The following is a 15,798-nucleotide window of genomic DNA, read 5'->3' on the forward strand; positions in this document are numbered from 1 at the left end:
TAGTTCATCATAGGGATAATATGCACATTTACTCTGTGGTTTTATACATAGGTTCCATGGCCCATTGGGCCCAGAGAGGTTCAGTCATATGGTGTTTTAGGGATTTAACTTACTATCAAAACAAACAATTCATAAACTAGAGACCATCATGATGATCACCATCGTTACCATGGTACAGTTTGACAAATTCATAATTTCCTATTTATTCAATCCAAATTACAATACAACTTTTGATCTCAACCAATACAACCACCTGGTCCACCATAGTTGAACGTATAACCCTTCTTAAATTCGAGAAATAAATCATTTGCATCATAACAATCTTTCCTATCAACTAACTTGACCATCCCAGTGTAACGGGGGTCAAAAGCTTGACCCTTTGAGTTGTATTTCTTAATGTGATTGAAGTAGGCAGATTTCTTCTCATTATAATCAGGGAAGTGTCCACTACCCATTGGTGGACCATGTGCATTCTTTAAGTAATTCACGAATCCAGTCAATGCTTGTATATGTGGTGTTTCAGGGCAAAGCTCCTTTGGAAAATGTCCCAAGAATGATGGTGTTTCTAAATCATGACGGTACACCACCCAATCTCCAGAATTTGGATCCTATAGTCAATGAGGGACCGATGAAATCGATGAACAATAAATTTCATGCACAAGAAGAGTATAAGCAAGTTTTAATTAGCAAAAATCTTGGGTGACATATAGTTTCCCAGAACCTAAAGTTCCATATTTTTTAATATAATACCATAGCACTGAAATCCTTCTTTGTTAATTTTAATTTTGCATTCTTAAATAGTTGCAAGCCGCCCTATTTTTCCTATTCATGTTGCCACTGCCACATTAGCAAGTCATGTATGGTAGTTCTAAGTTTTTTTTGCGCTACTTTCATTGTATAGGTGCAACCATGCCACATTAGAAAGTCATGTGTGATAGGCAAAAGTTATATTTTTCATAGTATTTATTTTTTGAACCCTTGCATCCCTGCCAAATCAGCAAGTCATGCATGTCCCTCATAGTTTGCCATTTTTTGCATAAATGTTTGGGTTGTCACTAATGTTATATGTGTTGGACACTCGAAGAATACATATGTAATTCATGTTTCACATTTTTTTGTTAGAAACAAGGCATTTTGTTAACTGTAATGAAAATGTTATATAACGTCTATTTATGCATTTCGTTCGACAAGATTCCTGCAGCAATGCGCGAGAAATAGTAGAAAATGTATAAGCTTATGTAGTGATCTTGTTGACTAGGAAGAATGTTGCACCTTGTTGAGGCTAAGCCTGATGTAGTGATCTTGTATGCCATAAATTGATGGAGGAGCAATGGCTTGTCCCGGCACTAGCTTAGCTCCACTCGCAGGAACAAATCCTCCGCATTGTAAGTTGTGGCACCCCTTTGATCTCGAGTCCTTCTATGTAATAAAAAAGGGAGCATGCATTATTGTCGATATAAAGAGACTAATACTTGGTCTGATAATGTCTCAAACTATTACAAAATACATCTAGACTATATACGGACAATAATAATATATAAGTTGTTTGAATGACATTGTTTACACTTACGGTCCAATATGTAAAGAAGCGGATATCTCTGTTATGGTACAAAGAGGGCGAAATCTGCACGGAAAACCATATTACAAAATAGTAATTCGTTCAAAAGAATTGGAGGTTACTAGGATAGGTGATATGTTTGTACGTGGAAGCCGGCTTGAATTAAGCTGTAGTGTCCTCGATCTTGAAAATAGATCTGTATGGATGCTCCAGATTCTTGAGAGTTTTCAATATTTGGTGAAGCCCATATACTCATTTCAGCTCGAAGGCCATAGAATTGTCCTGGCATTGTGTGCCACATTGCATACTTGTGACAGAAATTATACCTCAAATTAGTGAATAAATAGAAAAGCTATGGAGCAGGACATAATAAACAAGTGAGGCTTTTTCTTCTTGGCCGTGATACGAGGTTCTCCTACGGTCCTACCGGACATATATAATTGGGATTTTTTTGCATGCTCCTTTGGAGATAATCTAGATTTTCATTGGCCTTGTGGCGTGTATGTCATAATGGATCTAGATTTCTCCACGGGGTGTGGTGTCATTCCTATGCAATTAGACCTTTTCTGGTCATACATGCATTGCTATAAGTCATATGGTTTTGTCGATTGCTCAGGTGCTTGGGTTGAACAAATCTTCTATCCTCCACATAGCAAGGGTAAAACAAAATTTGACTTTCTCTCTATCCCTCTCCCTCTCTCTCTCTATCTATATATACCTCTGTGATAGGTGTGAAGCGTATTGCTAGTAGAGTGTTGGCATGTGAGGATAAGTCTCAAATAGAGTATGGCTTTGTTCCTTTCTTAATCTATTTGTTTTTGGTGTTCTGGTAGCATGTCTTGTTTAGCTCATCACTTTCGTGCCCTATATGTAGGGCTTCAAGCCTAGTTCATTTAGGTGTATGCCTTTTTAGGCTGTCAATTATGTACCACCTTGTCTCTCTGACCACCGACCATAATTAACCTTGATGAACTATGGTTTAGGTGGATCATTAATGAATGTGGATTTCTATTGTTTTGTCTCTATGATTCAAAGATGTGATGCTCATGTTCAAAACTACCTTTGAATTTGCCTTTTATATTTATCGCACACCATCGTGGCATACATTGTGATTTTTATGATGGTCAATGGTCAGAAAGAAATCAACAAACATCTGAAATCTAACACATGAAAAAGTAGATAAAGATATGTCCATAGAGGGGAAAAGAAAGAGTGAGAAAGTGTACATGAGAAATAATATTACTCCCCTCATCCGTGAAATCAGCTCTCCATGGAAACTGAAAACTTTTAGGACTTAAAAGAGTGGTGTTCTGCATTGCAAATGTTAGTGCATGGTTAGTCAACATATATAATTGACATACAAAGTCTCCGAAAGATATAAGTATTATTTTCTACTTGTGGTGTCCTAAAATTTTAGTTGGGAACATATGTAATGTAGAGTCGTTACTAATGATTGCAACCAATAGTAATTGTCAAGATTAACTACTCAGATAGATGCAAGAATTGGATGAATGCATAAACCACTCCACAAAGAATTGCATGTAAAAAATGTAAAGTAAGATGTTTCTTACCTTCTCATTCTTCTGTAGATTTCCATCCATGTCTATTGATTCAACCAAGGTGGGGTAGCAAGGTCTAAACAAAAAACACAGTAAGACTAATATGGGAACATAATCACCACCCATTCATATATAGGAATTGTGTTCCTTTCGATGAAGCATGTAACTATGTGTTTCCTTACTTACTTTTATATCTTTTGGAGAACACAACTTATATAGAGTTGAGCCCCGTTCTTATTTTGGAAAACTTTAAATGGCATCATATTAATGATTCACTCAACATTTAACGAGTAGTCATCTAGTGCAACATTCTTTCTGAATATGGATATAAATCAATTATTCAATCAATGTTCATTTACTATGGACTTGTTTTACATCCAATTAATGATTGCTTGGTACCTATCTATTCATGTGGATATACATCCATTTATACATCAATATTTATCAATAATGGACTGGAGTTACATCCAAAGAATGGATACATGGCTATCTATATTTTTTATATGGAAATACAAGCTATTTAGGCTTCCTATACCGTTCAACCACGGCGCATCCCCAAATGGATTCCTTTCTCCATTACCAACAGTGGTGGTGGTGAGGGAATAGAAAAGATCCATATAATATTCATCACAAGGGTTGCCTGAACCAACCCAAATGTTCGAGAGGTCATGCCATCTGTACCAAGGTCATCTCAACCAGAGAGCTCTACCAAATGTGTCAAGATGCAGCACTTCAAGACCCTGGTTGGACGGCAAACGGTTTCCCAATTTACCATGCACTTATAGCTCATGACCTTATCGGTCCCCAACTAAACGAAGGCACACTCAGTCTTGGTCATGCTCTTGAGGATGGGTGTGGAGGGGGGGGGACTAGAGGCGTTTGCAATTTTGTCCTCAAGGTATTGAAAATCGACCCGCCTAAGCTACCAAACAGATAGTGGGAGGCCCAACTATCCCATTGGGAAGGAGGATCTCATGGCAGGCAGCCCCTCGGAGATGAGATCCAAATCCAAGTGGCTACGCTGAATGGGCACCACCGAGTGGGATTTGTTTACACCCCTTCATCTCACCGAACCCCTATAGTATGCGTGCAAGGTTTTGGATGTCCTGCTAAAATGGTGCCACAAAAAAAGCTGCATCATCTGCATAGTGCAAGCTCTAGAAGATGGTTCTGCGGCCCCTAATATTTGAAGAAGGCCAAGCCTCATGGCCAAGTCGAGTATTTGCTGAAGGTCTAAAGCTGGTCAATGGCAATGACAAAGAGTAGCGGAGAGAGCGGTTCACGCTACCTCAGTCCTCAGCCGTGAGCGATGGGGGACCCGGAACCCCATTGAGGAGGACACTCAAAGAGGAGATGCAGAGAAGGGTTGTGATCCAATCATGAAATGTCCTAGGGAAGCCTTTCCCTTGAAGAATGCCAAGAATGTAGCCCCAACGCACCGAAGCAAACACTTTCGGAGTGTCAAGCTTGAAGAGAAGTTTTGGGGTCCTATTTTTGTGAAGCCAGCGGGCAAGGTTCCTAACATACATTATCATGGATCTTCTCCTCTTAATGAAGGAACTTTGGGTGTTGGAGACGAGGTCGTTCATAAGGGGGAAACGCCAAGTGGCAAGCATCACGGCGATGGTATGGATGAGACTAGTGGGTCTAAACTCGGTGATGTCTTCCGCCCCATCCTTCTTTGGTAAGAGCGCAATATTTGTGGAGTCGGGCCAATGTAAGTTTGCAACGTGTAGGTTGGTAAAATTATGAATCACATTCATCACCTCCACATTAATGATGTTCCAACAACTCTTAAAAAAAGCAGCGGTGAAGCCTTCCCGGTCAGATGCCTTGTCACTCGGCATGCATTTTGTCAATGATGCTCTTGGCCTCCTCGGTGAACGGATCATAGGTGCCCTCTTAGTCGGTGTGCAGTAAATTTAGATCCTCCCAATTAAAATCTTGGGTTCTCGCACGACCTCTACCAATGACATTGGAATAACGATCATGGACAAACGTTTCCTTCTCCAAGCGGCCGATTAGCCAACTGTCGTCGTGCTTTAGCCGACGGGTGTAGTTTTTGCATTGTCTCGCATTGACCCTGAGATGGGAAACTTTAGTGTTGGCGATGCAGGCGCATTGCTTCTTGCGTGCCCTTTCCAAGACAGAAGGCCCGTGACCTTCCTCATGTACTCCCTTCGTCCACGAATAAGTGTACATCTAACTTTTGTTTTAAGTCAAAGATTAAATTTTTTGACAACTTTATAAAAAAGAGTAGTAGTATATGACATCGAATTGATATATTATGGAAGTACATTTCAAAACGAATATATCGATACTAATTTAGTGTTATAAATGCTGCTATGTTTCCCTATAAAGTTGGTCAAAGTTTTAAAACTTTGACTTAGGACAAAACCTAGATGTACATTTATTCACGGACGGAGGGAGTAGGTACTTGTTGGTAGGGAGTCTTCTTTCAGACCTGCTTGCATTGTACTCCTACTTTGTAGCTGTATGATACTGCCAAGTGCCAACACAGGCTGGCCCTTATGGCTTCTTAGGAACACACGTAGCACTATTAGTACATGCTTTGCTTCCACAGGGAAGGGAATCTCTCTGGTGTTAATCAACGAGGATGTCTTAATTTGAGACCTGATCATTGTGCCCTCTACGTGCTCGACGTCATGTCTGTCGGTCCGCTGTCGAGCGGCGATTCCGACGTACGGCCGCCCTTGTCCGGGGCGCCTTGTCTGTTTGACCGTATTGTTGTCGAGAGTAGGATCTGCCCACTAGGCCTAACCAAGCCAAAACGTTTGATCGCGTGCCTGCTTTTTTTTTTTTTGCGGGGTAAGCACTGGCCCATCCTTCAAGGCCACTGTTCTGACGATGGCTACGCTCTTCACGCACAGGCAGCGTCGTGGCCGTGTCTGATCTGACCCATTGCCTCCTCGATATAAGCATGGTAGGTATTTTTGGCCTTGTGTTTTTTGTAGTTTTGGAACTTGGAATGTAGCCCTTGTATCATTGCACTATGTGATCTGATTCCCTCGTTGCAAGGACAAGAGCGGGATGAAAAAATTGTTGTTGATCATCCATGCGTATGCGTGCATGCATGTGCGAGCAGAGCATGTAGAAGTAGAATAGCAGCAGAGTACAGTTTTTTTTAATGAAAAGAATAGCCGCAGAGTACGTAGGATGCGATGCCAGTTGCAAGGGACCTACATGCTTATATATAATGTATACCACAATAACATGAGGAAATTTGAAGAAAAACAGACAATAACACGAGGAGAGTCAGGTGAAGGAATGTGATGTGGATGAGACCGTCTTCTTGGCGACCCGTTCATTGTGCCGCGTACTCGGCGGGTATCTGTCGGACCGTCGTTCAGCCGCGATTCCGACGGCTCTCTTCGGGCGTCGTTCGACCGACCGACCGTGTTGCCGTCGGCGACTCTGATAGCTCTCCGATGTTGCTCTTGATGTTGCTGTTGCAATTGCGGTGAGTGCGTGCACTGCATCCCTCAGCTGAATCTTTACTCAGAGATTGTGCGTGCTCTGACCGGGTGAATCTGGACGTGCTTTTCCATCCAAAGAACAGAGCTCAGACTCTCTCGTGGAATCGTCTCTGATTGGGTATGCAATGTGTACGTTGATTTGGATCTTTGGAGCATCAATTTCCATCTCTATCTGCGAGGGCAAGAGCACTATGCTGATGTGGAACAAGTGTGGATATATTTACACTAAGAAGAAACTTGAAGCCCACCCGGTCGATCATCATTCAGACGTTCACAGCCACTGGTGTGAGGAACCCTCTGCTCTGCTATGACAGTTGATGATCAGCACGCAGTGCAGTGCACTGCAGTGGGGTGCAATGCAATGCAACCAACCACGAGCAAATCGGGACCATGGAATGCGCCAACAGAGGACACACACAACAAGGACGACGACGTGTAAAATCTAGTGCCATGCAAGCCAAGTTAGGTACTGTACTGTAGGCATCTTGGAAAGATCAAGGATAGGATGCATGCGCTGTATCCGTCGTACGGTGGTGTTATGTTGATCTGAATCTCACCCATCTCGTCATCCAGTCCGGTCCGCGCGCTACGAGCGGCACGGGTGGGTTCGCTCAGTACGAGAGACCGATGCACATTCCACATGTGACGACGTGCGCCGGCCGGGTCCATCCATGGATAGATCGACGGAATTCTCTTCACCTTGCCACACATCAACATGCATCCACGGTCCATCTGCATGCATGTTTCCAGGAACATGTGTGTCATGGTCTGGGATGTTTCATGTATACTCCACTACGTAGCAGAGATCGATGAGATAAACCGGAGGGAGCTCGATCAAATTACAAGTGCATCTGCCTGCCAGTGGTGGATGTTTCACCCCCGGTCGAAAGAGGGGGTGGGGTGTACAGATGGGTTAGAGAGAGGAAGACGATGCAGATGTGAGCTTCTAAGAAGAGGACGACGCCCGCTGACTTCGCCGTGGTCGGTCTGACCAAGGCTGGACAGTGGTTTCACCCCGGCGCAAGACTAGATGCAAGAACACCTGCTGCACCACCTCCATTGATTGCCGAAACCAGTTACCATCGTGACTCCCACCAATAGGGCCGTCATCCTACATCTATGACAACTTTCCCCACATCAGAGCATCTGCAGCGGGACTTAGTAAATCCGCCTCCTCAAATGTTCGCGGACGCGCCCAGGCACGTCCGCGAGCGCTGATCGGGCACCCCTCAAATAATGTAGTTCACATCCAAACACTTTCGTTATTATATTTCAAGTTCATACAATCTCATGCAACTATGTCAATGCACACTCATCGTTGGGCTACTCCATCACTACTAACTAAACATGCCATCGGACTATCAAAATTTGACATGTTTGGCTTTGGTGGAGTTCATCCACGGCTGCCCTTGCCCATCCCGACGTCCTTGCCGTCCTTTTCGCGGAAGCACTGGTCAAAGACGCAATACGGATCGAGCCGGATCTACTCGCCGCCGGAGCTGTCCCCGCCGGAGCTGACCGCCTTCTCCTCCTTTGGTGGCAGTCCGGCCATAGTTTGCCCAATTCTGCTCTTGGGCAAGGGCGCGCGTGTTCCTCTGCTGCCGTTTCTTCACAATACGCGTGCGGATGGCTTCCTCGTCTGCGGCCGCCCGCACCGCCGCATCAGCCGCCTCTGTCACCCGCCATTTCCACAGCGATACGGGCCTCGGCGGCCCTTATCCTCTCCTTGCCACGCGGGCCACCCGTCCCTGACAGGACGCATAGTCTGCCCACAGGTGATGGGGAAGGAGAGGTGTTCCGGCTGCCGGGACCACGGGGAACCAGCACCAGAGGACCCGAGCGCCCGGTGAGCCGACGTTATGGAGTTGCGGCGGACAGATCCGTCCGTTGACCGGGCGCTGTTCTCTTGGGAGCGGCGGAGTGCAATGCGGACTGCCATTGCCTCCTCCAACCCGCATGGGATGACACCCCAGTCGACGGATCCAGAGTGGTCGGAGTCCGACCCACTGCCTGCCATGCCAGAGAAGGCCGAAAACCACCAGAGGTGAGCTCGGTTGGCGGAGGGGAGTGAAGTTGAGTGGCTGGGCTTTGCTCCGACGAGCGGATGGGGACGAATATATGTGGCGTCGAGGGGGACAGCATGGGTCGGATCCGACGTGACGGGTGCGCCCGGGTGCTCCATTATCCACCCCACATTTGGGCTGAATATGAGGGGTGCCGGTCAATCCGAGCGTTTCAGACCCGTTTGAGGCGTCCATGACCGGTCACTGACCGGACGAACCGCTTGGATGTTTCGGTAGGGTTTGAGGCGCCCGTCTGTAGATGCTCTCACCCCTGCAATGCCCCACTGCGGTTGCGAGCCCAGATACACGTGAAACCATCATTGCCGCCTGCCTAACGAGGAAGGGAGCTGGGTGTTCCGAGAGCCGCCATCGGAGATAAACCTTCAATGCCGGCCCGCGCCAGCCCCTCCGTACATGAAGACGTGGAAAGCCTGCTGCCACTGGCGCCGGCCAGGCTTCACCCGGATGCACCATCTGCCTCTGGCGGTGGTGAGGGAGGAGGCGGGCGAAGGAGTACCCCGGTGGCGCAATCTCGGGATCCTTCCATCGCCAGGTAAAAAAAAGACACGGCATGGGTTGAGAGTTCTTTTTTTGCCGTTTGGCTAAACCTTTTGCCTACTAATTACCTGGTGGCGCTTATGGTTTTTTTATCTATTCGGACGCTTTTGGCTTCTTAGAGCATTTCCAATAGCATGTATATATTTAGATGTCTATATATTTATATAGACAATTGTTTAAAAAGATTTTTTTATATACACGTCTAGTTTTGCATCAGAACGTTTATATACAGGGACCATGATAGATGGGCCGTCGCTGGGGAGAGAAAGAAATCATGACTGGAACTGAGTTTAGACGACGCCTTCATAATGTCCAGACGTGGACATTGTCGAGGTTGATTTAGAGGATGTGTATATTTGAACGACTATATCGACAAGCTGTTGGACGTCTGTCTTAGGCTCATGTCATGGAAAACGAGTATAAACATCCATATTGACAAGCTATTGGAGATGCTCTTAGGAACACACATATCCAGAATTGACCTCGCTTGTAAAAGAAGTTTGAATATGATCTTTTTTTTGGTCACGCCAACATCCTTGACGTTTGGCTTACACGCGAGACGCCATGGTCCATGGCGTCTGGACCTGGCTTGCATGAGCTTAGTTGGCGTTGACGTGGCAAGACGAAACGCCATGCTCCTTGGCGTTTGGAAGAAACGCCATACGTCTTGGCATTTGGTCCTTGGGCGCTCAGATTTGACTAGCTGCCATCGCTGCATGCATGCACGTCGTCTGCCTCACTGCCTGCCATAGCATACTTAGGTGAGTGACATGAGACGTGTTAGGAATAAATTAGTATTAGTTTAGGCTAATTAGGCAGCCAATTATTCCTTAGAATATTCCATATGGCAGTTAAGATACTTCGTTGGCCAGACGCTGTTCCTAGCGAACCGTCGCCGCGTCTTTCCGAAACGACGCGAACTTTGTAACGGGCATGTAATCACGACTGCTCAGGACATATAAGTACCTGCAGTAACTATCAATGAAATCAATCTGTTCACTTCAATCTTTCTGTTTCTCTTCACGTCATCAGCACTGCTCGAACCAGAGAATAGGCTACAGGAGAGAAAGAGAGGTGAGAAGAGATGGATTCTCTGAAGGACCTTGCTTTCGCTTTCGCCCGATTTGTGGCCAGGGAACGCCGGGGCTTCCGTTTTCATCGCCGGATTTTTGGTCCGGCTGCTGCTCGTCGCCGAAACTTCAGCCACCGCCGTCAGCGTCGCCTGAACGGGAATGGCGGCCTCCGCCGCCGCAATGCACCATACCGTGCTCCTCTTCGTCGCTACGGTCCTGGTGGTGGCCTCCTTCGCCGCAACGCCCATCGCCAGCGCCTTCACTGTGGTCACTGCCGGGTGCATCGCAGCGACTCCCCTGGAGCGCCAGGACCGAGTACCAGGGTGGATGCGCCCAGGGAAGACGTCCTGGTCATGCCCCAAGAGGCTGCTGCCGCACCAAACGCTGTCGACGAACAGGTTGTTGCAGGGGCCGGGATCGAGCACGAGATTGAGGCCTCTGCCTCCAACATCACCACGGATGCGGCGGAACTGCCGCCGGTGTACGCGCCCATGGAGTGGATGCTTGCCGGACCAAGCGCCGGATGGCTCGTCGATGACCCAGACCGCTACTTCTCTGACGAGGAACTCGCGGCGCCGCCTCCGCTGATGTACTCTTGCCCAGGCTACGGGTACGGGTCGGGCCTCCTGTCCCCGACGCCATCCGACGAGGACCCGGAGCACTTCAACCCACCGGGCTACGATCCGCTGCCGGAGTTCTTCTCGCCGCCGGCTGCAGTCTCTCTGGACGCGCCCAAGCCCCGACTCGTCATCAACCTCCTGCCGAAGGTGAAGACGGAGGAGATCGAGGCCGATGCGCCGACGCACGCTCTCCCAGCACGCCGCGACCTCAACCTCCCGGCGCTGGAAGTGGAGGAGGAGGAGCACCAGGAAGCAGCGCCGCTGTCTGCACTCCCGACGCCCTCGCCGGAAGCCCGTGTGCTCCTCCGCCGTCGTTGGTCTGACCAAGGCCAGACAGTGATTTCACCATGGCACACACGCTCCACCTCCGACAGGGGTGTGACTAGATGCGAGAACACCTGCTGCACCACCACCACGGATCGCCGAACCCTAGTTACCCGCAAATGTCATGAGCTTTGCCCACAAGCACCGCGACAGACCATCAATAAGGTCGTCACCCTGCATGATTGCATCCATGCACTGCATTGGTCATCGAAATGCACGGCCCTGTACCTACTCACAACCCCTACGAACAGGGGCCTCCAGCGACCGGTTTGCCTGAACACCACTGGATCTGGAAACCAGAGGCACCAAGTTGGGAAAAAGGGAAAGGAGGAGAAGCGGAGCATGCATGTCCACAACCAGTGCCCCCTGCACCAACGACGGATGGTCATACCACCCGTCCTTCCCTCCAACCTTCCCCACGTCACCCCCTGCAATGCCCCACCACAGCCGCCAGCCCAGCTGCACGTGAAACCAACACGGCCACCTGCCTAACAAGGAAGGGATCCGGGTGTTCCGAGAGCCACCGTCGAAGATAAACCTCTAGGGAGCAATGCCCAGCACTGCCTGTTGACCTCGTCGTCCACGCAGCTGCTTCGGCCAACTTGCCACACCCACCGTCTTGGGCACGCTCCGCCACCTCGCAGCCCGCCATGCGCCAGCCAAGCTCGCACCCATCACCGCGCCGGCTAGCCGCCACAGACCACACCCACGCGACATTCCATCCCTTCAGTGTCGGTCCGCGCCAGCCCCTCCGTGCTGGGATACGAGAAAGCCCAGCCACCACTGGTGCCGGCTAGACTTCACCCGAACGCACCCTCTGGCAGCGGTGAGAAAGGAGGCGGGTGAGGAGTACCCATGTTTTAGTACAATTACTTGAAATGCGTTTGGGTAATATCCTTTCCGATTGGGCATGGTTCCAACCATTCCTGGGGCCGCCAATTAGTCAACCATAGACATACTGTAGTTAGGCTTCCCATCACCACGCGGAGTTGAGACGGCAGCGGTTGGGAGATTTTTCTTTTCTAGTTTGGCTAAACGTCAACATGGCAATGGGTGCCTGCAACCCGCGAACCCGGTGAATAAAAACCCTATTAGGGTAAGGGTTTGGGATAAATAAATACCTATGGGTTTATAAATGGGAAAAATTGTACCAATCGGGTAAGCCGGGTATGGGTATGGGTATGGGAATGCAATATACCCGCGGACCCGCGTACCCATGTATATAGCTGGATATTGTTTAGTGCCATCTATTCCGTGCTTATTGCTATCCATTTCTGAAAATTAATATCATTCTTTTTATTCCATCGTGCAAGAAAGCATCATCTATATGTGCTCAAATGCTAAAATGTGGTATATATGTACTGAAATGTTGAAGTATACATGCTGAAATGTTGGGTACATATGTGTAAATGTTGAAAAATACATGATGAAGTGTGAATTGGGTAAGTTGATCGAGACGGGTATTTTAACACGCGGGTATTACCCGCACCCGACCGGATACGGATATGGGAACAGTTTGAAACCCGATGTGCGGGTACGGTACGGGTATGGGCAAAAAATAATGAGATGGATACGGGTTTGGGCGGTCATTACCCGCACCCGAACCCGGTAGGTGCCATTATGAGCTAAACGTTTTGCCTACTAATCCATACGATCTTATGTGAAGTAGTACTGAATTGGGGTTATCAAACCAAACTATGGTTGTCGGGTGGCGCTTATGGGTTGTTATTTATTTGGACGCTTATGGCCTCTTAGGGACACACTACGTACTCTAGTGATTTAAACGCTTTTATATTTTGTTGAGCACGTTATATTGCATGTATATCGTTTCTTTTACACCAAACCCACATCTCTAGTTTTCCCTATATAGATTAAGATAAAGGCCCACCTTGTATATCATATATATACGTGCACATTGCACATGATCAATACATTGTGTATTGCAATAAGCTCTTACATATTTCTTTATAGAGGGACATGCTTCCACAGGAATCTGGTGGTAATCAACGCGAGCGTTTTTATTTGCGACCTGATCATTGTGCCTCGTAGTATGTCGGTCCGCTGTCGAGAGTCAGGAGAAGGAATGTGGTGCCGATGAGACCCTCTTCTCGACGACCTGTCCATCGTGGCGGGTATCTGTCGGACCGTCGTGGAGCCACGATTCCGACGGCTCTTCTCCGCGTAGCTCGACCGGCCGACCGCGTTGCCATCGCGACTCTGACAGCTCTCCGATGTTGATGTTGCTGATGCTATTGGCTATTGCGGTGCGTGCGTGCACTGCTTGCATCCTTCCCGACTTGGCCGGCCGTCCCCTCCGCTGAATCTTTGCTCAGAGAATGTGCACGTGCTTTTCCAAGGAGTGAACAGAAATCAAACTCTCTCCGGATGCGCACATTGATCTGGATCTTGGGAATCTCTGATTCGCAAGGCAGGAGAAGCAGAGCAAGCAATAGCATGGATCGATCCTCACAAAGCCGAGGAATTTGTAGATGCGTGCGTCGAACCCACTGCTATGCCCTTCTCTGCTCCCAGATTTGATCAGCCATAATGCAATGCTGGCACATAGATAGATGATGACCATGGAATCTCAATGCGCCAGCGATGGAGGACGTGTAAAAGCCAGCACCACTTAAGCAAAGGCATCTGGTAGGTACCTTGGAAGTATGGATCAAGGATGGCATGGATATCGATCGATGCATGCGCCGTTTGGATAGCAACGGTAGTACGGCGGTGTGATGTTGATCTGAATCTCGTCTCGTCCTCATCCAGTTCGTGCGAAAAGGAAGCTAGGAGCGGCAAGGGTACGAGACCGACGCACATGCCACATGTGAGGACGTACGCCGGTACGCGTGCGCTCCATCGATAGATCGACCGGTGGAACTCTCAGCCTATCATTGCCAATTGATTTTTTTTTTCGAAACGGAGGCATAAGATTTGCCTCATCTATAAGTAAGGGGAGAAAAGAGTTTAGAGTTTTACAGGACCCCCATACAAACGGCATGATAATTACTCACACAACATAATAGTCCCTAACTTCTTGGCGCCAGCGGCAACCCATAACTTTGCCTCCTCAATGATGGTTTGGAGGAGGACATGGGGTGACGCAAATTTTTGTCGAAAAACCCTAGCATTCCGCTCGTTCCAGACGGTCCACAAGGTGAGCATGGTGAGGGAGGCCATGGCTCGCCCATTTGGGGTTCGGTTGTCGGTCCGCTTGTCCCACCACGCCATGACAGTATCATCAAGATGCCAATTGGGGAGGTTGGCATGAGGTAGCCCAACCTTCTCGATGATAGATCTCCAAAGCCTAAGCGAGCCCAAGAAAAAGCGCCTTGTACGCTGTGGCCGCCGAGTAAATCCCGTGTTTTGCGTGCTTCCAAGTAATGCCATCCTCGGCTTGGACATCAAGGGGGAAGTCATGAACAAGCATCCAGAGGGTGAAGAATTCGCTAATGTGGCAAATGGTGACATTAGTATTGGGATTGATTTTGAGAATCCACGCATTGCCATTGAGGGCTTCACGCACCTTCCAATTCTTTCTCGTCGAGACCTCAAAGATTAATGGTGCAATATCCTTGGGCTTCCGCCCAAAAAGCCAAGGAAAGCCCCAGAATGATGTTTTTGCACCATCCCCCACGGAGATAGTTGTAGAAGCGTAGAAGAACTCGAGATCCTCGTCAGTTCAAGGGTTCCCAAAACCCATCCAAGGCTTTTGGGACTCCTTCCACTCATACCACAGCCACCGGAGACGTGACGCCCGCAAGAAATTGTCAGTGTTAAGCACCCCTAGACCCCCATACTCCTTTGACCTACAAATTGTTTTCCAGTTGACTTTGCACTTGGCTCTCGTTGTCTTGTCCGTGCCGGACCATAGAAAGGCCCACTCCAACTTATTCAGATTGTTGAGCGTGCCCGGCGGCACGATGAGAGGCGTGATTGAGAATACCGCTTGGGATGAGATGACCGACTTGAAAAGCGTCGTGCGGCCGATTGTGGTGATATTTTGGCCATCCCAAGTGGCCAATTTGCCCGCCGCCTTGTTCTCAAGGTATTGGAAATCCACCTTTCTAAGCTGCCACACCGAGAGAGGCAAGCCTAAATATTTCACCGGGAAAGAATCCCGAGCTGCCGGCAAATTCTGAAGGGCGTGCCCAAGATTACGATGGTTCCATCGAATTGGCACAACGGAGCTTGTCTGAAAGTTGGTGCATAGGCCTGTCACCTCCCCAAAGCCTCGTAAGATGGAAGCAAGATTGTCAACGTCCCTTTTGATGGGGGCAAGGAAGACGACTGCATCATCCGCGTAAAGGGAGGTTCTAACCGTGGGCCCCGCCCACGGATCTTGCGCAGGAGGCCTTCCCGAGTTGCCAGGTCCAGAATCTTATGCAGTGGGTCAATCGCGATGACGAAAAGCAACGGGGAACAAGGGTCCCCCTGTCTGAGCCCCTTCCGGTGCTTAATGGGAGGGCTGGGGATCCCATTCAGGAGAATACGTGATGAGGACAAGGATAGGAGCGCGGCAATCCAAGCCCGGAACCTATCCGGG

At 48.3% G+C, this 15,798-nt stretch overlaps 1 protein-coding gene across 1 annotated transcript; it reads right to left on the reverse strand.

Moving 5' to 3' along the window:
• Positions 1-236: 236 nt before the first annotated feature.
• Positions 237-3,279, reverse strand: LOC119352520. Its single transcript, XM_037619127.1, has 6 exons — positions 3,130-3,279; positions 2,785-2,868; positions 1,704-1,865; positions 1,571-1,624; positions 1,273-1,419; positions 237-608 (listed from the first exon to the last, which is right to left on the reverse strand). Exons 1-6 carry the CDS (start codon positions 3,241-3,243, stop codon positions 237-239), a joined length of 933 nt encoding a protein of 310 aa, XP_037475024.1. The 5' UTR covers positions 3,244-3,279.
• Positions 3,280-15,798: the final 12,519 nt, after the last annotated feature.

Source organism: Triticum dicoccoides, chromosome 2A (genome assembly GCF_002162155.2).
Source record: "Triticum dicoccoides isolate Atlit2015 ecotype Zavitan chromosome 2A, WEW_v2.0, whole genome shotgun sequence".
Taxonomy (NCBI): domain Eukaryota; kingdom Viridiplantae; phylum Streptophyta; class Magnoliopsida; order Poales; family Poaceae; genus Triticum; species Triticum dicoccoides.